This window comes from Pristiophorus japonicus, chromosome 1, assembly GCF_044704955.1.
Source record: "Pristiophorus japonicus isolate sPriJap1 chromosome 1, sPriJap1.hap1, whole genome shotgun sequence".
NCBI lineage: Eukaryota > Metazoa > Chordata > Chondrichthyes > Pristiophoridae > Pristiophorus > Pristiophorus japonicus.
In genome coordinates, this window is record NC_091977.1 from 462,031,721 (window position 1) to 462,057,131 (window position 25,411).

Sequence of the window (25,411 nt, forward strand, 5' to 3'; positions counted from 1 at the left end):
AATGAAAATTGGGACAGATGTATATGGGGCGACTGCATTGATATCGCCTGTTTTATTACACCATCGCCCAAAGTCAAAATTACGCTAAACGCGAGAGAAAACCAGCAAAGGAGAACAAGTAAATAAGAACAGGAGTGAGTACCAGAAAAGAGCAAATCGGAAAAAGAGACCCAAACCAGAAAAGGAGATCAAACTAGAGGGGGTGAAAGGGAACTGTGAGGATACGACGAGGAAAAAGGGTAAGCAGAGAAGGGGAGAAGAGAAGGGGAGAAAGACAAAACAGGAGAGAGCTGCGTGCAGCATGCTGTGGTAATAGTGGTTTTGAGCGGAGTTTTTGTGGAGCCAGCAGTATCTTTGCTGGGTTATGCCCAAGATAATGCGTATGAGGTCTCTCTGCGGGTCGGAGCTGGGAGGCTCCGACTTGTGAATGAGTGCGTGCGAGTGACAGCACAGTCCAGCTCCCTTCAGTGAACAGCGAGCAGCAGCAGCATTCTCTCCGGAGCAAAACAAAACCACAGCAGCAACAAATCGCAGAGGCAGTCTTTAGGAAGATATATGCACAGAGAGTTGTGCTGCTTTTCTTAATATTTCATTAAGCCTCAATTCAGACGAACAAAGCCATCAAGTTTGTTAGTTTAAAAAAAATAATAAATCTATTAAATCATGGCTTGTCCGGAAATACTTCCTTTTTCAACAGAAGCATCAGATTGTGATGACAAATCTCCGCTTCAGCTGAAGAAAGGCATGTCAATTTTCCTTGATGTGAGTACAAACTAAAATTCTGTAAAATATAATCAACCTAGCATGGTTATTCCCAACTAGCCTGAGTTATAATGGCAGCAACTGCAGCATAAGCTGACCGTACTTTATTTCCTCTTTGGGAAATGGAATGTGTAATGTACACAGTGCTGTAATATATATGTAATCAGCTCCTATGCGTGCGGGCTGTAATATCGGGTCCTTCATTGAAACATCTGTGAACCCACGTGGAAACAAGTCATCCTCGTTTGAGGGACCGCTTATGAAGATGATGATGACTGTGTGCGGGGAAGCGAAATGAGGAACGGGATTTGTATTTTAAGAGGAGAAATAGACTTTCAAGTATTTTAGGTACCATAATGCTCCTGAAGAGAAATCCTGGGAGCCAGCGAAGTGATGAAGAAGTACTTGGAATATATGGTGCTGTGTTCTATTGCTGAGAATGGTGAATAAATGGAAGGGTCTTTGGATAAAATGTTTGTTGTACTTGGATCTTTACATATATTTTTTCAGTTAACTGTTTGAACGTATAATAGAAAGCAGCGGCGTTAAAGCTACAGTGACACTTTTTAAAGAATTAAAGTTGAAAAAATTCGATTTCAAATGAAAATCGACTAACCCATAGGATGAGAGAGAGGAGGAGACTTTGGGGCTGCCGGTGAGCAGAGCGCTCTGGATTGGGACCCCACGATCCAGTTGGACTGGATGGAACCTGTGGTCCTCGTCCTACTCAAATGGTTTATCGACAGCACCAAAGATAAGCAAATGGAACAACGTACATTGAATAGAATTAGAAGTTTATTCATGCTAACATTTTATATTTGGAATTATAAATAGAAAAAAATGGTGTGTTTCAGTTTTAAAATATAATCAAGTTCCGAATAGAGAGGACAGGCTCCCATTCCTTATTGAAGGTAAAAGTAAAAGTGGCAAATATAACAAGACAGATGCAAAGATTTATAATGACATATACTGAGCCAGTAAGATATTTAGCAAAGTTTGTTTTAGAGGCATGTTACTGGTCAATAGGTTACTGTTGATTGCACCATTTTATCTGGTAGCCAAGACACAAGAGAGACATCCAGACACTGGAGGAAGTGTAGAGAGGAGCAGACTGATTCTGAGTTATGAGGAAAGACATAAGACACTTGGGGGTCTAAATTCCACATCGTCGAACCACAGTTTCTGGTGTGAAATGGGCAGGACAATGACAAATCTGCGCATGCACCAGGGCCACTGCAAAATTGGTCCTGAGATTTCTTTTCTTGGCGACCATCAGGAGCACAGCATTGGTTCAAATATTAAAATGAGATTCCTGTATCTGAATAAGGGCCTGTTTGCTAAATTTATGCATGAAAGCTCCTGATTTGCAGGCTCTTAATCTCATTCAGGAACTCATTGCCTTAACTCGAAGGAAATATGCTTAATATAGTAGCCCCTGTTAGGTCTTTGAAATTTGTGTACATTGCAGTCAGGTCCTTGGAGCAATGCTTCTGATGCTGACCTGCTCTGCCACCTCTGCTCGCACTTATCGCAAAGATAGCTGGAATACCTTCTTACTGCTTACCTTTTTACCGGAAAAGTGAAGTCCCTCCTCCTGCTGACCTGCTCCACTAGCACTTCTAAAGCATTTGAAAAGCAGGGAGCGCTTTTGCCTGCCATGTCAGTGGTGTTCAGAATGGAACTGATTGCAGTCACATTGCACATCCCTTTTAAGAAGTGCTGGGGCCGAAATTACCCTCTGCCCCAAATGGGATGCACATTTTGAAATAAATGATTATTCTTCACCCCATGGATTGGGGTGGGGAATAGTGGAAAATTAGTCTCTTTAAATTTTTTGATTTGTCCGGGTGGTGTTTGGGGTGGCCGAGGGGTGGAAGTGGGTTGGGAATGGGGCGGAACGCTGGCGGTGTCATCAATGGCGCGTTGAGCACGTCAGTGCGACGCGGATGTGCCGCGTTGCGCTGACACGTAGCAATGACCCTTCCCTTCAGTTAAAGGGGAGGGCCACTGCGAGCTCTACAGCCACTTTAGTGGTGCCCACTGGGCCACTAGGGAGGGTTGGCGGCCCGACCTTATCCGTGACCGCCATTGTCGGGCCGACTTCAGAGATAGCTGACAATTAAAATAAAATGGTGGCTGAGGCGGTTACCCTCCCCTTTAAGGCCAGACGTGCCACCCAGCCACCGGCAGCTTTCCACCAGGAAAAGCTATCAGGGGCACTGACCAGCAGCTGCCCTGCACCCACGGGGCAAGTTTACTTCACTGGGTGGACAGGGGTCACAGCTGGGCGGTAAGGGGTCAGCGCATGCCCGACAGGGCGGAAACCCGTTTCCACCGCTCCCGGCCCAGGGGCAATTTCTAATGGGTCGGTCCATTTGCCTTCCCCGGTCAGAAATGCCTTACCGCCCCATTGGGTCTTTAAGGAAGGGGGCAATTTTGATGATTCGGACTTCCAATTTTCTGTCCCCTTTTAGGCAAGCTACCCAATAGAGAGCGCTGATAAGCAGGCACGGAGACTAAATTAGCATGGGCACCAAGCCCACATGAAGAAACATGCCATCAAAGCACTTTGGCTAATTTTCCCCTCTTGAGCTTTTCAGCCTAGAAAGGAAATGTCTGAGAGGTGATCGTTTAGAGGTATACAAGATGGAAAAATGAAATATTACGTTAACTTAAGCTGCAGGAGTAGAACAAGGGGGCACAGGTTCAAATTAGTAATAGGTAACATTAGGATTGATAACAGTAAATTATTCTTTACACAAAGAGAGATCAATATGTGGAATAAACTTCCAGCTAGAGGAATGAAAGCAAAAACTCTGAAATAATTTATTGTGAAATTATATTTCTGCTGATTCTATTATGTATAGTAATGCAGTAAATCAGTGTTTAATGAAGCAGTCAATAACCCGATATATAATCACATCATTGTAGCTGTTGTTATTACAATGCACGAAAGCTGAATTGAAAACTGTTATCAGAAAAACAAAAACAATATTGAAGTTTATAGTGCTAAATAAAGCCCCCTTTACAACCATACTCTGGCAATCAAAATATGACATTTTGAGTGGAGTTTTGGAATGTACTGTTTCTGGTTATTCAAGGATCTCTGGATATTTTCTAATACAATAATGCTTTCAGTTACTGAAATTGTTGGAGCATTGTTACCCCACTAAGTTCACTATCTTGTTTTATATGTAGTATTAGATGGCAGTGGGACTTTAAAATGGTGTAAACCAAATAATGATTTAATGTGTGGTAGCAATGTTGTAGCAGACAACTCTCTTCTTCATTGGGCCATAGTTCTACATAAGACCACAAGATCCTAAGAACATAAGAGATAGGAGATTGAGTAGGCCATTTGGTCCCACGAGCCTGCTCCACCATTCAATAAGATTATGGCTGATCTGATCATGGACTCAGCTCCACTTCCCTGCCCGCTCTCCATAATCCTTTACTGCCTTATCACTCAAAAATCTGTCTATCTCCGCCTTAAATATATTCAAGAACCCAGCCTCCACAGCTCTCTGGGGCAGAGAATTCCATAGATTTATAACCCTCTGAGAGAAGAAATTTCTCCTCATCTCAATTTTAAATGGGCGGCCCCTTATTCTAAGACTATGACTCCTAGTTTTAGTTTCCCCTATGAGTGAAAATATCCTCTCTGCATTCACCTTGTTGAGCCCCCTCATTATCTTAAGTTTCAATAAGATCACCTCTCATTCTTCTGAACTCCAATGTGTATAGGCCCAACCTACTCAACCTATCCTCATAAGTCAACCCCTCATCTCCGGACTCAACCTAGTGAACCTTCTCTGAACAGCCTCCAATGCATGTATATCTTTTCTTAAATACGGAGACCAAAACTGTACACAGTACTCCAGGTGTGGCCTCACCAATACCCTGTACAGTTGTAGCAGGACTTCTCTGCTTTATACTTTATCCCCCTTGCAATAAAGGCCAACATTCCATTTGCCTTCCTGATTACTTGCTGTACCTGCATACTAACGTTTTGTGTTTTATGCACAAGGACTCACAGGTCCCTCTGTACTGTAGCACTTAGCAATTTTTCTCCATTTAAATTATAATTTGCTTTTCTATTTTTACTGCCAAAGTGCACAACCTCACATTTTCCCACATTATACGCCACCTGCTAAATCTTTGCCCGCTCACTTAGCCTGTCTATATCCCTTTGCAGATTTTTAGTGCCCTCCTCACAATTTGTTTTCCCACCCATCTTTGTATCATCAGCAAACTTGGCTACATTACAGTCAGTCCCTTCATCCAAGTCATTAATATAGATTGCAAATAGTTGAGGACCCAGCATTGATCCCTGTGGAACTCCACTAGTCACTATTTGTCAACTGGAAAATGACCCATTTATCCCGACTCTCTGTTTTCTGTTAGTTAGCCAATCCTCTATCCATGCTAATATATTACCCCAACCCCGTGAACTTTTATCTTGTGCAGTAACCTCTTATGTGGCACCTTATCGAATGCCTCTTGGAATTCCAAATACACTACATCCACTGATCCCCCTTATCCACCCTGCTCATTACATCCTCAAAGAACTCCAGCAAATTTGTCAAACATGATTTCCCTTTCATAAAACCATGCTGACTCTGCTTGATTGAATCATGTTTTTCTAAATGTCCTGCTATTGCTTCCTTAATAATGGACTCCAGCATTTTCCCAACCACAGATGTTAGGCTAACTGTTCTATAGTTTCCTGCTTTTTGTCCGCCTCCTTTTTGAAATAGGTGTGTTACATTTGCGGTTTTCCAATCTGCTGGAACTGCCCCAGAATCTAGGGAATTTTTGTAAATTACAACCAATGCATCCACTATCTCTGCAGCCACTTCTCTTAAGACCCTAGGATGTAAGGCATCAAGTCCAGGGGACTTGTCCGCCTTTAGTCCCATTATTTTACCTAGTACTACTTTATTAGTGATAGTGATTGTATTAAATTCCTCCCTACCTATAGACCCTTGATTATCCACTATTGGGATGTTTTTGGTGTCTTCTACCATGAAGACCGATACAAAATATTTGTTCAAAGTCTCTGCCATTTCCCTGTTCTCCATTATTAATTCCCCAGTCTCATCTTCTAGGGGACCAACATTTACTTTCGCCACTCTTTTCCTTTTTATGTACCTATAGAAACTCTTACAATATGTTTTTATATTTCATGCTAGTTTACTTTCATAATCTATCTTCCCTCTCTTAATCATTTTTTTAGTCGGTCTCTGCTGGCTTTTAAAAATTTCCCAATCCTCTGGCCTCCTACTAGTCTTGGCCACATTGTATGCTTTCATTCTTTTAAAAACCCAACCGAAATATCTACTGACTCAATTCTCATTTACCCAGAATGGGTCTGATACAATTGCACGTGACTACTGGTGTAACAGAGAGCGAACTTCAATTTTTCTCAGCTGACTTTCAGAGACAAAAAAAACAACAATTATATATATGTAAAAGTGAAATCGACTATTGAACTACAAAATGATATAATGGACCATTTCCTATATACTATTGAAGGATTGCATTTAAAATATCTGCTGAGATGTCAATCTTGACTCAATAGTAGCACTCTCATGTCTGAGTGAAAAGGTCATGGGACTTGATCACATAATCTAGGCTGATGCTTCAGTGCAGTACTGAGAGTGCAGCACTCTTGGAGGCAGAAAATTTTGTGTGAGACATTAAACCAAGACCCCGTTTGCCCTTTCATAGCAATATTCGAAGAAGAGCAGGGGAGTTCTTACGATATAGGAAGATAAGAAATAAGAATAGGAGTAGTCCATTTGGCCCCTCGAGCCTGCTCCGCCATTCAATAAGATAATGGCTGATTCAATAAGGTCATGGACTCAGCTCTACTTCCCTGCCCACTCACTTATCGCTTAAAAATCTGTCTAACTCCGCCTTAAATATATTCAATGCACCTGCCTCCACAGCTCTCTGGGGCAGAAATTTCCATAGATTTAAAACCCTCTGAGGGAAGAAATTTCTCCTCATCTCACTTTTAAATGGGTGGCCCCTTATTCTAAGACTACATCCCCCAGTTTTAGTTTCCCCTATGAGTGGAAATATCCTCTCTGCATACACCTTGTCAAGCCCCCTCATTATCTTACATGTTTCAATAAGATCACCTCTCATTCTTCTGAATTCCAATGTGTATAGGCCCAACCTACTCAACCTATCTTCATAAGTCAACCCCCTCATCTCAGGAATCAACCTAGTGAACCTTCTCCGAACAGCCTCCAATGCAAGTATATCCATTCTTAAATACGGAGACCAAAACATCACGCAGTACTCCAGGTGTGGCCTCACCAATACCCTGTACAGTTGTAGCAGAACTTCTCTGCTTTTCTATCCCCCTTGCAAAAAAGGCCACAATTCCATTTGCCTTCCTGATTACTTGCTGTACCTGCATACTCACTTTTTGTGTTTCATTCACAAGGACCCCCCAGGTCTCTTTGTAATGCAGCATTTTGCAATTTTTCTCCATTTATATTTATAATTTGCTTTTCTATTATTTCTGCCAAAGTGAATAACCTCAAATTATACGCCACCTGCCAAATTTTTGCCCACTCACTTAACCTGTCTATATCCCTTTGCAGATTTTTTCTGTCCTCCTCACAATTTGCTTTCTCACCCATCTTTGTATCACCAGCAAACTTGGTTATATTACACTCGGTCCCTTCATCCAAGTCATTGATATGGATTGTAAATAGTTGAGGTCCCAGCACTAGTCACTGTTTGCCAACCAGAAAATGACCCATATATCCTGCCAAATGTTTTATCCCTCAATCAATAGCATTAAAATAGATCTGTCATGTATCTCATTGTTGTTTGTGGGACTTATCTATGTGAAAATTGGCTCTTCCATCTCCCTACATTAAAACAGTGACTACACATCTAAAGTACTTAATTGGCTGGATGTCCTGAGATTGAAAAAGGTGTTATATAAAACATAATTTAGCTACCATTTTCTAAAAAAAATCATTACAATGCTGTGTTTTGTTATAAAATGCTCACTAATTATTTTATATCAGATTTGTTAGCACTCTGATTTCTGTATTTTCACATCTCATTCCAATTGGATTAACTTCTGTGCAGTAGTGTTGTCAGTTGATTGGAAAAGCAGCAGTTTCTATAAGTTTAGGTTATCTAAAATGTATTTTCTCAGCTAGCTATTTTTTTTGTCAAAGGTTACTGAGAACCAACTAATTCCAAATAGGTAAAAGATTGTAAAATGGATGCGCTTATTTGTACTGCAAAAATGGCCACCATGCTCCACCCCTTTTCTATGATTGGTCCCCTTGGAGGATAAGTCACACTCTGAAGTTTCACAGGAATGTGTAACTGGAACCGCCCATCCCAAGGTCTCACTGACTTTGCAAATTGTAACTCGATCCACTTTGACTTTCTGAAGTGACAGAGGACAGAACTCCCCAGAAGACAGCAAGGGCCAACCAAAGTGCCTTACCCCAGTCCAATTGCATGCCTCCCCCACCCGAAGTGCCTTACCCTAATCCAAGTGAGTGCCTCCCTCAGCTGAAGTTCAGTACACCAATCTATGTGCATGCCTCCCCCAGCCAAAGTGCCTTACCCCAGTGCAAGTGCATCCTCCACCCACAACCCACCCCACCCCCCACCCCACCAAAGCTGGGGCAGGCATTGTGTATGGATTGTTAACAGGTTTAATGGGTATGAAGTGAATAGTGATAGTGTCGTGACTTCTGGATATCACCCACTGCAACGATGCCCCTTGAGGGAGTTGGAAGAACGTGATCCAGCTTCCCTGAGTTCCCTCTCTCTCCTCTGATTTCCTCCCCACCCATGTCCCTCCCTCCCCCTCCCCACACCTGTGTCTCTCTCTCCCAGTCTCTCTCTCTCTCTCTCCCAGTATCTCTAATTCTCTCCCAGTATCTCATTCTCCCCCCAGCCTCACTTCTTCTCCCTCAGCCTCTCTCCACCAGTCTCTTTCTCTCCCTCTCCCTCCATTTCAGCACCATGCCACTTCTCTGCTCGCCGCCATCGCTCCCAAACCTTTGCCCGCCGCCCGCCCGCCACTCTCGGCCACACGGCTGCCCCTCTCGGCCGCATGCCGGCCCTCTCGGCCGGGGGGTGGGGGGCAGAACTTGACAGGGGGTGGGTCTTGACAGACGTGGCATGTCTGTCAAAAGAAGTGCAGTATGGGCATGGGGGAGGGGTGCTTGACAGACACATGCCTGTCAAAAGAGATGAGGTACAAATAGTTACACTTTTAAAATGGAGTACAGAATGAATCCAAATAATTCAAGTGTCAAATTTCCTAATTTAATTGAACCCCTGTCCAGCTCATTGGGGAACAGGAAAATGGCAGAGACTTTGAACAAATATTTTGTATCGGTCGTCACGGTAGAAGATATCAAAAACGTCAAAATAATGGATATTCAAGGGGCTACAGGGAGGGAGGAACTTAAAACAATCACTGTCACTAAAGAAGAAGTACTTGGTAAAATAATGGGACTAAAGGTGAACAAGTTCCCTGGACCTGATGGCTTGCAGCCTAGACACTTAAAACAAGTGGCTGCAGAGATAGTGGATGCATTGGTTGTTATCTACCAAAATTCCCTGGATTCTGGGGAGGTTCCAGCAGATTGGAAAACCACAAATGTAACGCCCCTATTTAAAAAAGGAGGCAGAAAGAAAGCAGGAAACTATAAACCAGTTAGCCTAACATCTGTGGTTGGGAAAGTGCTGGAGTCCATTATTAAGGAAGCAGTAGCAGGACATTTGGAAAAGCATAATTTCGTGAAGCAGAGTCAGCATGGTTTTATGAAAGGGAAATCATGTTTGACAAATTTTCTGGAGCTCTTTGAGGATGTAACGAGAAGGGTGGATAAGGGAGAACCAGTGGATGTGGTGTATTTGGATTTCCAGAAGGCATTCGATAAGGTGCCACATAAAAGGTTACTGCACAAGATAAAGGTTCACGGGGTTGGGGGTAATATATTAGCATGGATGGAGGATTGGCTAACTCACAGAAAACAGAGAGTCGAGATAAATGGGTCAATTTCCGGTTGACAAACAGTAACTAGTGGGGTGCCACAGGGATCGGTACTGGGGACTCAACTCTTTACAATCTATATCAATGAGTTGAATAAAGGGACCGAGTGTAATGTAACCAAGTTTGCTGATGGTACAAAAATGGGTGCGAAAGCAAGTTGTGAGGAGGACACAAAAAATCTGCAAAGAGATATAAGCAGGTTAAGTGAATGGGCAAAAATTTGGCAGGTGGAGTATAATGTAGGAAATTGTGAGATTATCCACTTTGGCAGAAAAAATAAAAAAGCAAATTATTATTTAAATGGAGAAAAATTATAAAATGCTGCAGTGGAGAGTGATCCGGGGGTCCTTGTGCATGAAACACAAAAAGTGAGTATGCAGGTACAGCACGTAATCAGGAAGGCAAATGGAATGTTGTCCTTTATTGCAAGGGGTATAAAAACAGATAAGTTCTGCTACAACTGTACAGGGTATTGGAGAGGCCACACCTAGAGTACTGTGTACAGTTTTGGTCTCCTTATTTAAGGAGGGATATAATTCGAAGCAGTCCAGAGAAGGTTCACTCAGTTGATTCCTGCGATGAAGGGGTTGAATTATGAAGAAAGGTTGAGCAGGTTAGGCCTGTCCTAGAAACATAGAAACATAGAAAATATGTGCAGGAGTAGGCCATGCAGCCCTTCGAGCCTGCACCACCATTCAATAAGATCATGGCTGATCATTCACCTCAGTACCCCTTTCCTGCTTTCTCTCCATACCCCTTGATCCCTTTAGCTGTAAGGGCCATATCTAACTCCCTCTTGAATATATCCAACGAACTGGCATCAACAACTCTCTGCAGTAGGGAATTCCACAGGTTAACAACTCTCTGAGTGAAGAGATTTCTCCTCATCTTAGTTCTAAACGGCTTACCCCTTATCTTTAGACTGTGTCCCCTGATTCTGGACTTCCCCAACATCGGGAACATTCTTCCTACATCTGACCTGTCCAGTCCCGTCAGATTTTTATATGTTTCTATGAGATCCCCTCATCTTTCTAAACTCCAGTGAATAAAGGCCCAGTCGATCCAGTCTCTCCTCATATGTCAGTCCAACCATCCCAGGAATTAGTCTAGTGAACCTTCATTGCACTCCCTCAATAGCAAGAACTTCCTTCCTCAGATTAGGAGACCAAAACTGAACACAATATTCCAGGTGAGGCCTCACCAAGGCCCTGTACAACTGCAGTAAGACCTCCTTGCTCCTATACTCAAAACCCCTAGCAATGAAGGCCAATATACCATTTGCCTTCTTCACCGCATGCTGTACCTGCATGCCAACTTTCAATGACTGATGTACCATGACACCCAGGTCTCGTTGCACCTCCCCTTTTCCTAATCTGTCACCATTCAGATAATATTCTGCATTCTGTTTTTTGCCCCCAAAATGGATAACCTCACATTTATCCACATTATACTGCACCTGCCATGCATTTGCCCACTCACCTAACCTGTCCAAGTCACCCTGCAGCCTATTAGTGTCCTCCTCACAGCTCGCCACCCAGTTTAGTGTCATCTGCAAACTTGGAGATATGACACTCAATTCCTTCATCCAAATCATTAATGTATATTGTAAATAGCTGGGGTCCAGCACTGAGCCCTGCGGCACCCCACTAGTCACTGCCTGCCATTCTGAAAAGGACCCATTGATCCCGACTCTCTGCTTCCTGTCTGCCAACCAGTTCTTTATCCACGTCAGTATATTACCCCCAATACCATGTGCTTTAATTTTGCACACTAATCTCTTGTGTGGGAGCTTGTCAAAAGCCTTTTGAAAGTCCAAATACACCACATCCACAGGATCTCCCTTGTCCACTCTACTCATTACAAGCTCAAAAAATTCCAGAAGATTTGTCAAGCATGATTTCCCCTTCATAAATCCATGTTGACTTGGACCGATCCTGTCACTGTTTTTCAAATGCGCTGTTATTTCATCTTTAATAATTGATTCCCACATTTTCCCCACTACTGATGCCAGGCTAACCGGTCTATAATTATCCGTTTTCTCTCTCTCCTTTTTTAAAAAGTGGTGTTACATTAGCTATCCTCCAGTCCATAGGAACTGATCCAGATTCGATAGACTGTTAGAAAATGATCACCAATGCATCCACTATTTCTAGGGCCACTTCTTTAAGTACTCTGGGATGCAGACTATCAGGCCCTGGGGATTTATCGGCCTTCAATCCCATCAATTTCCCTAACACAATTTCCCACCTAATAGGATAATCTTCAGTTCCTCCTTCTCACTAGACCCTCGGTCCCCTAGTACTTCCGGAAGGTTATTTGTGTCTTCCTTCGTGAAGACAGAACCAAAGTATTTATTCAACTGGTTTGCCATTTCTTTGTTCCCCATTATAAATTCACCTGAATCTGACTGCAAGGGACCTACATTTGTCTTCACGAATCTTTTTCTCTTCACATATCTATAGAAGCTTTTGCAGTCAGTTTTTATGTTCCCAGTAAGCTTCCTCTCATACTCTATTTTCCCCCTCCTAATTAAACCCTTTGTCCTCCTCTACTGAATTCTAAATTTCTCCCAGTCCTCAGGTTTGCTGCTTTTTCTGGCCAATTTATATGCCTCTTCCTTGGATTTAACACTATCCTTAATTGTCCTTGTTAGCCACGATTGAGGCACCTTCCCCGTTTTATTTTTACTCAAGACAGGGATGTACAATTGTTGAAGTTCACCCATGTGATCTTTAAATGTTTGCCATTGCCTATCCACTGACAACCTTTTAAGTATCATTTGCCAGTCTATTCCAGCCAAACATTCAACTTTGGCACATTTACAAAATAAATAGTGTGCAATTTTTGAAACTTTTAAAAACAATACCGCGAAACGATGCACTTAACGCACATCACATGGGCCTTAAAAAAAACATGCACTTTTTTTTAGTGTACAATGTCAACAATCATTTAAAATTTTGTAAAAAAAAAATACCCTCTTACTTTGAGCAATACAATACAAAACAAGCTTTTTTTGATCACAAATAGACAAGCACCATGTCTCACTTCGTGTTTCATATCATCGAAGTTACCTTTCCTTATTGGAGTTCAGAAGAATGAGAGTTGATCTTATTGAGACATATAAGATAATGAGGGAGCTCGACAAGGTCGATGCAGAGCGGATGTTTCCACTCATGGGGGAATATAGAACTAGGTGGCATAGTCTCAGAATAAGGGGTCGCCCATTTAAAACTGAAATGAAGAGGAATTTCTTCTCACAGAGGGTTGTAAATCTGTGGAATTCTCTGCCCCAGGGAGCTGTGGAGGCAGGGTCATTGAATATATTGAAGACGGAGATAGACAGATGTTTGAGCGAAAAGGGAGTAAAGGGTTATGGGGAGCGGGCAGGGACGTGGAGCTGAGTCCATGATCAGATCAGCCATAATCTTATTGAATGGTGGAGCAGGCTCGAGGAGCCAAATGGCCTCCTCCTGCTCCTATTTGTTATGTTCTTACATTCTTATTTATTTTTTGTTTAACCTGTAATAAGCTAAAATGTTCAAATATCATCGATATTAGAGAAATTGTCAGATGCAGGTGAATCACTTGCAAGAACTATGAATAACTTTATGAGTCTCATTTCATTAATATTGCTAAAAGGTAGGCTGGCAACTTTTTCATATTGAGTTGCTTCACCAAGGCTGATTACTCTGGGCATGACACTGATGATGTTTTTTTGTGTGTGATTTATTCCAGATTTTACGGAGAGCAGATAAAAATGGTAAGAGTTTCAAAATTTTGGATCAGATTTTAACAGTTCCTCCATTATTTGCTAAAAAATGTAAAGCTTTGCTGCAGACTTTTCTATCTGTTCAATGTTACATCCTTCCATAAAATGCAATATGTTTTATAACATCCTGCTGGCAGATTGAGGTTATGATTAGAGATGAGAATTTGCTTTATTTTGATTTTGGTTTAATTTGTGCAACGTTCAACCTATTCACATAAAATTCTTCTCAACATCTGTGCTGTGTTGTTTTGCATTCCTTTGTAGCACTAATTTTAATGACTTGGGGGGGGCGTCGGGGCATCGGGGGTTTGGGAAGAGGGTGATGGGAGAGGAGGGGGCATCGGAGGGAGGGTGTAGGGGAGGGAGGGTGGGTTGGGGGACGGGTAGAGGAAACCTTCATCACATTTCTCTCTCGAGATAAGGGAAAAGTTTAGGTAAGTGCATCCCATGAAGAAGTGAGTGTTGGGAGGAGTTGAGAGAGCATGAGACTTCATCGTTATTTGAAGGTTGGAAACAGCGGATCCACAATCATTGTCCCTCTCTGCATTACCCTCCAGAATATCAATTCACTCATGAACAAGGCCCTTGCCATTCACGACCTTATTATATATGACTGCATTGACATCCTAGCTTGGCTTATGAATGGTGAAACCTTGCCCATTACTGAAGCCTCTCCGTTTGGCTATACTTTCCAAATTGTCACGATGTTGGTGTGGCTCTTTACAACAAGCCATACGTTGGTCTCTCTCCCCACAATCCACCAAGTGTGAGGAACTCATGGACTTTTTCATTAAGACCATCCATTCAGCTACCTCTACTGTTCCCCTTGCCTACTAAGTTAAAACTTCCCTCTGCCCTAGCCCCGAACTTGTGTCTCTATCTAGTTTCTTTCCCATTTCTCTTCATGCCCTCTCTGAGCTCTTCTTGTCCATGAAACTCATCTCCTGTTCCCTTGACCCGTTTTCCACTAATCTGCTGACCATCCAACTTCCCTTCTGGCCCCTATGCTAGCTGATAATATAATTGGATCCCTCTCTACAGCTACTGGCCTCATCCTATTCAAGATGACTGTCATCATACCCTTTCCATACAAAACCCACCCTTTACCCCTCTGTCTTTGCAAACGATAACTCCATCACCATTCTCTCCTTCTCTCCAAAATTCTTGAGCTGTTCTGTGAGTATCTTCTCCTCCTCCCTTTGTGTACAACATCTCCTCTTCTTCGCTGGCTTCGCTCCATCTCCTGAAGATACTCGAGCACGAGGGGGAATGCAAGTAGAGACCCCATGACTGTGAATAAGTGATGTAAGCAGAAGCCTTTAAATGAGAATGAAGGCATTCTCCACCTGTAACAACACTCCCCATGACCTCAGCAACCGTAAACAAATTTAGAAAGCTGCAGGTGTTGTAGTAAGTTGCACAAGTCAAACTGAGAAACCGTATCAGTTGCAAGTTGTTGATGATGATTCCTTTTAATAGCACTACTGGAGGCTCGTTCCTGCTGCTGAACGCTTGGTCAGCTGATCATGATGAAGAGTGGATAGTAAGTGCAATGGCAACATCAAAAATGGCACATTGTGCATCAAGTGAATGTTGCACACTCATTACCGTCACAATCTGCCTTATTTCCATTTCTGCAGCAAGCGCAGTCTATGACAGCACTGCCGACCTGCTGAAAATATCAAAAAGGGCCTTAACGGCCGGTGCTAAACCCCGAAATTGCTAGGCCTTTATGTCAGGGACCAAAGACAATGGCTTTAGTCTTCTCAATGTTTAATTGGAGGAAGTCCCTGCTCATCTAATACTGGATGTTGACAAGCAGCCTGGCAACACAGGCATGGGTGGAGTTGAGAGAGGTGGTGGTGAGGTAGAGTTTGGTGTCATCAGTGTACATGTGGAACCTGACAACATATTTTTGGATGATGTTGCCAAGGTGAAGCATGTAGATGAGAAGTAGGAGGGGGTTAAGGATAGATCCTTGAGGGACTCTAAATGTAACGGTGTTGGAGTGAGAAGAGAAGCTATTGCAGAAGATTCTCTGGCTATGAGTGGATAAATAAGAATGGAGCCAGGCGAGGGCAGTCCCAATCAGCAGGATAATGGAGGAGAGGCAATGGAGGAGGATGCTGTGGTCAACCGTGCCAAAGGCTGCAGACAGGTCAAGAAGGATGAGGATGGATAGTGTAACATGATCACAGTCATTTGTGATTTGCTTGAATGTGCACTGAAGGATGTGACAGCTTGCAGTGTTTGCAGTTGATCATCTGCTGTAAGCAATGATGCTTGTTACTTTAGTTTACCTATTTCATAAATCGCATTTTTCTTGATGGTGAAACCTTAATTGAAATTTCCTATCATTGTGTACTGCCTTTCATTTTCAGCATCTGTCAGGTTAAATAATGGAAGAACATCCTCTGATTTAATCTGCATGTTTAGGTGTCTAATATCTGTTCCACCTTGTTGTCCTGATTCAACGTGATAGTGTCTCAACATGACATGATACAATATGAAAGTGTCTCAACACAAAATGACGCAACATGATTGTGTCTTAACATAACATGACACAGCATGATCATGTCTCTAAGCAACATTGTGTTTCAACACAACATGACACACAATGATTATGTCCCAACACAACATGACGTAACAAGAGCATCTATAGGTATAAAAAAAGGAAAAGAGTGGCGAGAGTAAATGTTGGTCCCTTAGAGGATGAAACCAGGGTGTTAGTAATGGGGAACATGGAGATGGCAGAAACTCTGAAGAAAAATATTTTGTATCAGTCTTTACGGTAGAGGACACTAATAATATTCCAACAATGGATAGTCAAGGGGCTAGTAGGGGGAGGAACTTAACAGAATCACAATCACTAAGGAGGTAGTACTCAGTAAGATAATGGAACTAAAGACGGATAAATCCCCTGGACCTGATGGCTTGCATCCTAGGGTCTTAAGAGAAATAACGGCAGGGATAGTGGATATATTGGTTGTAATTTACCAAAATTCCCTGGATTCTGGGGAGGTCCCAGCAGATTGGAAAACTGCAAATGAAATGCCCTTATTTAAAAAAGGAGGCAGACAAAAAGCAGGAAACTATAGACCAGTTAGCCTAACATCTGTGGTTGGGAAGATGTTGGAATCCATTATTAAAGAAGCAGTAGCAAGACATTTGGAAAAGCAAAATTCGGTCAGACAGAGTCAGCATGGATATGAAGGGGAAGTCATGTTTGACAAATTTGCTAGAATTCTTTGAGGATGTAATGAACAGGGTGGATAAAGGCGAACCAGTGGATGTGGTGTATTTGGACTTCCAGAAGGCATATGACAAGGTGCCACATAAAAGGTTACTGCACAAGATAAAAGTTCACAGGATTGAGGATAATATATTAGAATGGATAGAGGCTTGGCCAACGAACAGAAAACAGAGAGTAGGGATAAATGGTTCATTTTTGGGTTGGCAATCAGTAACCAGTGGGGTGCCGCAGGGATCAGTGCTGGGACCCCAACTATTTACAATCTATATTAACGACTTTGGAGGAAGGGACTGAATGTAATATAGCCAATACAATACAAAGATGGGAGGAAAAGCAATATGTGAGGAGAATGCAAAAATCTGCAAAAGGGCATGGACAGGCTAAGTGAGTGGGCAAAAATTTGGCAGAAAAAAAATCAAAGAGCAAATTATTATTTAATGGGAGAAAGATTGCAATGTGCTGCAGTGCAGCGGGCAGGCAAAAGGCAGGTAACTATAGGCCGGTTCGTTTAACATCTGTAGTGGGGAAAATGCTTGAAGCTATCATTAAGGAAGAAATAGTGGGACATCGAGATAGGAATAGTGCAATCAAGCAGACGCAACATGGATTCATGAAGGGGAAATCATGTTTAACTAATTTACTGGAATTCTTTGAGTATATAACGAGCATGGTGGATAGAGGTGTGCCGATGGATGTGGTGTATCTAGATTTCCAAAAGGCATTCGATAAGGTGCCACACAAAAGGTTACTGCAGTAGATAAGGGTACGCGGAGTCAGAGGAAATATATTAGCATGGATAGAGAATTGGCTGGCTAACAGAAAGCAGAGAGTTGGGATAAATGGGTCCTTTTCGGGTTGGAAATTGGTGGTTAGTGGTGTGCCACAGGGATCGGTGCTGGGACCACAACTGTTTACAATATACATAGATGACCTGGAAGAGGGGACAGATTGTAGTGTAACAAAATTTGCAGATGACACAAAGATTAGTGGGAAAGCGGGTTGTGTAGAGGACACAGAGGGGGTACAGAAACGATTCACTAGGCTGATTCCGGAGATGAGGGGGTTACCTTACGATGATATATTGAGTAAACTGGGTCTTTACTCCTTGGAGTTCAGAAGGATGAGGGGTGATCTTATAGGAACATTTAAAATAATGAAAGGGATAGACAAGATAGAGGCAGAAAGGTTGTTTCCACTGGTCGGGGAGACTAGAACTAGGGGGCACAGCCTCAAAATACGGGGGAGCTAATTTAAAACTGAGTTGAGAAGGAATTTCTTCTCCCAGAGGGCTGTGAATCTGTGGAATTCTCTGCCCAAGGAAGCAGTTGAGGCTAGCTCATTGAATGTATTCAAATCACAGATAGATAGATTTTTAACTAATAAGGGAATTAAGGGTTATGGGGAGCGGGCGGGTAAGTGGAGCTGAGTCCACAGCCAGTTCAGCCATGATCTTGTTGAATGGCGGAGCAAGCTCGAGGGGCTAGATGGCCTAATTCTTATGTTCTTATGTTCTTATGGGACCTGGTGGTACTTGTGCATGAAACACAAAAGGTTAGTATGCAGGTACAGCAAGTGATCAGGAAGGCCAATGGAATCTTGGCCTTTATTGCAAAGGGGATGGAGTATAAAAGCAGGGAAGTCTTGCTACAGTTGTATAGGGTATTGCTGAAGCCACACCTGGAATACTGCGTGCAGTTTTGGTTTCCATATTTACAAAAGGATCTTCTTGCTTTGGAGGCAGTTCAGCGAAGGTTCACTAGGTTGATTCCAGAGATGAGGGGGTTGAATTATGAGGAAAGGTTGAGTAGGTTGGGCCTCTACTCATTGGAATTCAAAAGAATGAGAGGTGATCTTATCTAAACTTATAAGATTATGAGGGGGCTTGGCAAGGTGGATGCAGAGAGAATGTTTCCACTGATAGGGGAGACTAGAACTAGAGGGCATACTCTTAGAATAAGGGGCCAACCACTTAAAAGAGAAATTTCTTCTCTCAGAGGATTGTGGATCTGTGGAATTCGCTGCCTCAGAGAGCTGTGGAAGCTGGGACTTTGAATAAATTTAAGACAGAAATTGACAGTTTCTTAAACGATAAGGGAATAAGGGGTTATGGAGAGCGGGCAGGGAAGTGGACCTGAGTCCATGATCGGATCAGGCATGATCGTATTAAATGGTGGAGCAGGCTCGAGGGCAGTATGGCCTACTCCTGCTCCTAGTTCTTATGTTCTGATGTTCTTATGATGGTGTCTAAACATAACATTGCACAATATGATTGTGTCTCGATGCAACATTACATAGAATTACAGTGAAAATCAGCACAGAAACACGCCATTTGACCCAACTCGTCTGTGCTGGTGTTTATACGCTACACGTGTCTCTTCCCATTCTATCTATCGCATCTCAGCCTTTCAGCATACGTTTCTATTTCTTTTTCTCTCATGTACTCATTTAGTTTCCTATCGAAAGCATCTAAGCTATTTGCCTCAACCACTTCCTGTGGTAGTGAGATCCACATTTTAACCACTCTCTGAGTAAAGACATTTCTCCTTATTTCCTTATTGGATTTATTAATAACTATCTTTTATTTATAGGTCCTAGTTTTAGATTCTTCCACAAGTGGAAACATTCTCTCCACATCTACCCTGTCCACGCATTCAGAATTTTAAAGATCTCGATCAGGTCGCCTCTAGTCTTCTCTTTTCTAAAGAAAACCGTCCCAATCTTTCCTGATAAATTTAATCTCTCAGTTCTGGTACCACCCTTGGAAATCTTTTTTGCATTTTCTCCAATACTTCTATGTCCTTTTTATAATATGGAGACCAGAACTGATCAGGCCACAACTTCACTATTTTTGAATTCTAGATCCCTATAAATAAATACAAGAGCTTTATTAGCATTTTAATTGCTTTGATAACCTGTGATGCTGCTTTTAATGAGTTATTCACCTGTATCCCAGTTACCTTTGCTCTTCTACCCTATTCTGTTTCTTATTTTCTAAGGTGTAGATAATGTTTCTATTTTTATCTACCAAAGAGCATAACCTCCCATTTATCTATGTTAAATTTAATTTGCCACTTAATTGCCCAGTCTGCAAGTTTTAATGTCTTCTTGTATTATGTTGTATTCTTCCTCAGTGTTAACTATACACCTCAATTTGGTATCATCTGCAATTTTGATATTGAGTTACTTGCTCCGAAGTCCAAATCATTCATCTAAATTATGAGTAACAGTTGGGCCAGCACTGAACCTTATGAAATACCGCTTTCTATCTTCCTCCAAACTGAATAACTACCCTTTACCCCTACTCCCTGCTTTCTATTTTTTTTTTAGCAAATTTGCTATCCATTCAGCTATTTGTCCCCTGACTCCACATGCCCTAACTTTGTCATGAGCATATCATGTGGTACCTTATCGAAGGCCTTTTGAAAATCCAAGAGCTAGATTTTCCACATTTTTGCATGTATAACGCCCACTTAACGTCCATTTTCACACTGAAATTACGTATAACGCCCAGATATCGCCCATTTAGCCACAAAATGGAAACTGACGCCCATTTTTTGGACAATTATCACTGAGCGTTACTTTCCCCGTGTGTGTAATGCCGGAAAAAAATAATACCGTCCGCCCACTTTTTTTGGGTGGAATCATCAGAATGGGCGAAACCAACGCCCATAATATCGCCTGCCGTTACTTTCCGCACGTAATTAATGCCGAGATTCAATAATACCGTCCGGCCACTTTATTTTGTCGTAAAGATCACATTTGTCGAAACTAACGCCCAGGAAATCACCCAGCATCACTTTCACCACCTCACACATATCTTGCCCGCAATATTGCTCGACGAAAAAAACGCTGGGAAAAAGTGGAACTAACCGGAAATACTCACAGCGTTATGGACGCCATGTTCTAAATCATATGTCGCATCATTTAAAAGGCTGCTCTGTTTCAACTTCAGGGGAGTTCGGATGTACTCTGGAGGTCTTTGGAGGTGATGTGAACATCTGAACAAACATCTTTATCACACTGTGAATGATTGGAATTTAATAGGTGTCTACGTTGCGACATTCATTCTTTGTGACCAATCAGTGGAAAACAGATATGCGGCCTGTCCTTTCCCACCCTCTCTTGATGACCAATTATATGCTGCAGACTCGAGATGGCAGAAGATGCTCCACAGCATTATGTGCCCAATGTAAGACGTGCCAGACTGATGAGGAGGACCAGACGTTACACCCCCCGCAAGTACAGGGAGAAGCGGTCTGACCTCAACTTGTTCGATAACACCTGCCTTCGGAGACTGCGCTTCCACAAAGAGGTCATCACTGAGGTATGCCAGCTCATAAGGAGAGATCTGCAGCCTGCCAGCACCAGCAGTACTGCACTGTCTGTCGAGGTCAAAGTCACCGCGGCACTGTCGTTCTACGCGTCGGGTTCTTTTCAGGCCTCAGCTGGCGATATTTGCGGTCTGTCTCAGCATGCCACACATTGCTGCATTAGACAGGTCACTGAAGCCCTGAACGCACGCAGGAGGGACTTTATCAGCTTCCCTATGATCAGGGAGGCACAGACTGAGAGGGCTTTAGGATTCTAACGAATTGCTAACTTCCCCAAGGTGTAGGGAGCAATAGACTGTACACACATCGCGATAAGTGCACCTTTTCAGGATGCAGAGGTTTTCAGGAACCGTAAGGGATTGCACTCCCTGAATGTGCAACTTGTTGTCAACCACCAGCAAATTATAATGGCAGTGAATGCTAAATTTCGCGGCAGCATCCCTGATGCTCACATCCTGCGTGAGAGCACTGTATCTGACTTGGTTAACAATCAGCCACAAGGTCAATGCTGGATTCTTGGTGACAAAGAATATGGCCTCGCCACCTGGTTGATGACCCCCCTGCGTGACACCCACACCGAAGCCGAGAGGCGATACAATGAGAGCTACAGAGCCACTCGCAATATCGTGGAGAAAACCTTTGGAGTGCTTCTTCTTAGGCGGTCTCTCGTATCGAGGATGACTTGCTTCCACACCAAAAAGGGATGAGTTCACAGGTGTTTCAAAGATGGACCTGACATTCCAGGTCCCAAACTACATGTTGAAGGGTGGAAGATGCCTGTGCGTAGATTTTTTTAACGTGTGGTGGCCGTTGCACACCAGCCACCAAACGGGCTTGACAGAGCTAGGTCTTGTTCCAGTGGTAAGGATGAACCAAGACGACTGGAGATTAGCTCTGCTGCACGGACCTAGTGCACACACATATCGCAGTGTGGGCTGACCAGTGCTGCCCCTGGGCCCACGCCTCTTCTGGGCCCTGAACTCGCACCTCTAAAGCATTGGGCCAGACAATCAAGTTGATGCTGAAGCCATGCCCCAGCTCCCCCTGTAGACCACATGAAAGGACCCGTGGTGGCATGATAGCTGCAAGACTCTTACGTCAGGAGCTCATAAATGAGCGCATTGCCTGAAAGAACGTTGGTGGTATTTACAAGGCTGACACACTGTTCAGTGTGCAGGTCATACATCAATGGTGAGCATCACCTTGCTAACAGTTAAAGTTTATGTTGATTGAAGTTAAGTGTAATTCTACCCTGTGATGTTAAGGAATCACCAGCGTGTAACGGTGCAGCTATCTGAGCCAATGCGCAACAAAGTTTTGTTAAATAAAAAACATTTAAATCGAACATTTGTCTGAAATCATAAGTATTTCTGTAAAAACAAACCCTCCCCCCGCTCCCCTCCCCGCTTCTCCTACCCACCTTCCCCTTCCCCTCCTGACTTCAAGCCGCCTGGCCGAGGAGTTCCCCAGGCAATGCTTCATTGTGGAGGGGCGGGGAGGGAAGGTTTGACGGCCGAAACACTGCTTGGACGGATACAGGAGAGGACGGTCCCGAGGTGGGAACATGCTCTGAGCCAGAAGCGATGTTGCTCCTGGCTCTCAAGTGTCCTTGGCAATGAGGGTGCTGCACCTTCGGGTGCAGTGCCGCGCTCCGGGACCACTGGGAGCCCTCTGCCACCAGTGTTCCTGGCTACCAGGCTCCAGGGCCTCCTCCATCCCTTCCATGTTATATATTATTTGTTGGACAAAACTCGGTGCCAACTATGTTCTTGGTGCTGAGTAGGCTTTTTGCTGCTAGTGAATCTCCCTTGTGCCTCCCACAACAACCAAACAAGCACACACCACACCCACACACGCTTTCAGTCCCTCTCTGCTCCCTCGCTCTCTGTCTCCTCTTCTGCACATGTAATGATGACCCCTGACCTCCTGAATCACGGGAAACGAGCGTTGCCATGCTGTTGCTAAGGACGGCGACACTTTACGGCAGAAGGTCAGAGAGATTTAACGTTACCGCCCATTTCATATTGCTCGTGGTAACGTCCAATTTCAAAAATGGAGATTAGGGGCTTTGAGAATGGGCGACAAGCCGGAGATCTGAAAAACGATTTTTACCGCCCATGCCGGAAATAACGCCCATTTTTGGCCGATCTGCACAATAGTGTAAAATCTAGCCCCAAGTGTGTGACATCTACTGCATTACCCGTGTATATTTCCATTACTTCAAACAATTCTATCAGGGTAGTTAGGCATGACTTAACCTATCGGAATCCATACTGGCAATTTTTTCTGTCTTTAAATGCTCTTTTATCACTTTTAGTATAGATTCCAGTATCTTTCCTACCACTGACATTAAGCTGACTGGTCTATAGTTCCCAGGTTTTGTTCTATCTCCAATTTTGTACAAAGGAACAACATTGGCTGTCCACCAATCAATCCTCTTCTATGAAATGATTATATATATATAAACTAATGCCTCCATAGTTTCCTTGAGTCATCATCATCATCATAGACAGTCCCTCGGAATCGAGGAAGACTTGCTTCCACTCTTAACATTAGTTCTTAGGTGACTGAACAGTCCAATATGAGAACCACAGTCTCTGTCACAGGTGGGGCAGATAGTTGTTGATGGAAGGGGTGGGTGGGACTGTTTTTCCGCACGCTCTTTCTGCTGCCTGCGCTTGATTTCTGCACGCTCTCGGCAACGAGACTGGAGGTGCTCAGCGCCCTCCCGGATGCGCTTCCATCACTTAGGGCGGTCTTTGGCCAGGGTCTCCCAGGTGTCAGTGGGGATGTTGCACTTAATCAGGGAGGCTTTGAGGGTGTCCTTGTAACGTTTCCACTGCCCAGCTTTGGCTCGTTTGCCGTGAAGGAGCTCCAAGTAGAGCACTTACTTTGGGAGTCTCGTGTCTGGCATGCGAACTATGTGGTCTGCCAGCAGAGCTGATCAAGTGTGGTCAGTTCTTCGATGCTGGGGATGTTGGCCTGGTCGAGGACGCGAATGTTGGTGCGTCTGTCCTCCGAGGGGATTTGTAGGATCTTGCGGAGACATCGTTGGTGGTATTTCTCCAGCGACTTGAGGTGTCGACTGTGCATGGTCCATGTTTCTGAACTATACAGGAGGGCGGGTATGACTACAGCCCTGTAGACCATGAGCTTGGTGGCAGTTTTGAGGGCCTGGTCTTCAAACACTCTTTTCCTTAGGCAGCCAAAAGCTACACTGGCACACTGGAGGTGGTGTTGGATCTCGTCGTCAATGCCTACTTTTGTTGATAGGAGGCTCCCGAGATATGAGAAGTGGTCCACGTTATCCAGGGCCGCGCTGTGGATCTTGATGACTGGGGGACAGTGTTGTGTGGTAAGGACAGGCTGGTGGAGGACCTTTGTCTTGCTGATGGTTAGCGTAAGGGCCCATGCTTTCGTATGCCTCAGTAAATTCGTCAACTATGTCCTGGAGTTCAGCCTCTGTATGTGCGCAGACGCAGGCGTTGTCCGCGTACTGTAGCTCAACGACAGAGGTTGGTGTGGTCTTGGACCTGGCCTGGAGACGGTGAAGGTTGCATAGTTTCCCACTGATTCTGTAGATTAGCTCCACTCCAGCGCGGAGCTTGTCGACTGTAGGTGGAGCATGGCAGCGAGGAAGATTGAGAAGAGGGTTGGCGCGATGACGCAGCCCTGCTTGACCCTGGTCCGGAAGTGGATTGGGTCTGTCGTGGATCCGTTAGTGAGGATCATGGCCTGCATGTCGTCGTGGAGCAGGCGGAGGATGGTGCCGAACTTTTGGGGGCATATGAAACGGAGGAGAACGCTCCATAGACCCTCGCGGTTGACGGTGTCAAAGGCCTTTGTAAGGTCGAAGAAGGCTATGTATAAGGGCTGGTGTTGTTCCCTGCATTTTTCCTGCAGTTGTTGTGCTGCAAAATCATGTCTGTTGTGCCCTGTAGGGGACGAAATCCGCACTGACTCCGGGAGGAGTTCCTCGGCCACAGGGAGAAGACGGTTGAGGAGGACTCTAGCGACGACTTTCCCAGTGGCTGATAACAGGGAGATTCCTCTGCAGTTGCCACAGTCAAACTTGTCCCCTTTTTTAAAGATTGTCACGATCACTGCACCTCTGAGATCTCCCGACATGCTCTCCTCCCTCCAGTCCCTTCCAGCGGGCCCTGACTGCCTAGGAAATGTTTATATATATAAACTAATACCTCTCTAGTTTCCTTGAGTATGCATGGGTGCATACCATCCAGACC

At 43.8% G+C, this 25,411-nt stretch overlaps 1 protein-coding gene across 1 annotated transcript in view; it reads left to right on the top strand.

Moving 5' to 3' along the window:
- Positions 1-663: 663 nt before the first annotated feature.
- Positions 664-25,411, top strand: part of necab1 (N-terminal EF-hand calcium binding protein 1) — a 388,139-nt gene continuing 363,391 nt past the window's right edge. Inside the window, exons 1-2 of the mRNA XM_070876240.1 lie at positions 664-762; positions 13,550-13,574. Coding sequence (XP_070732341.1) covers positions 664-762; positions 13,550-13,574 — 124 coding nt within the window. The remainder of the gene's footprint in view (positions 763-13,549; positions 13,575-25,411) is intronic.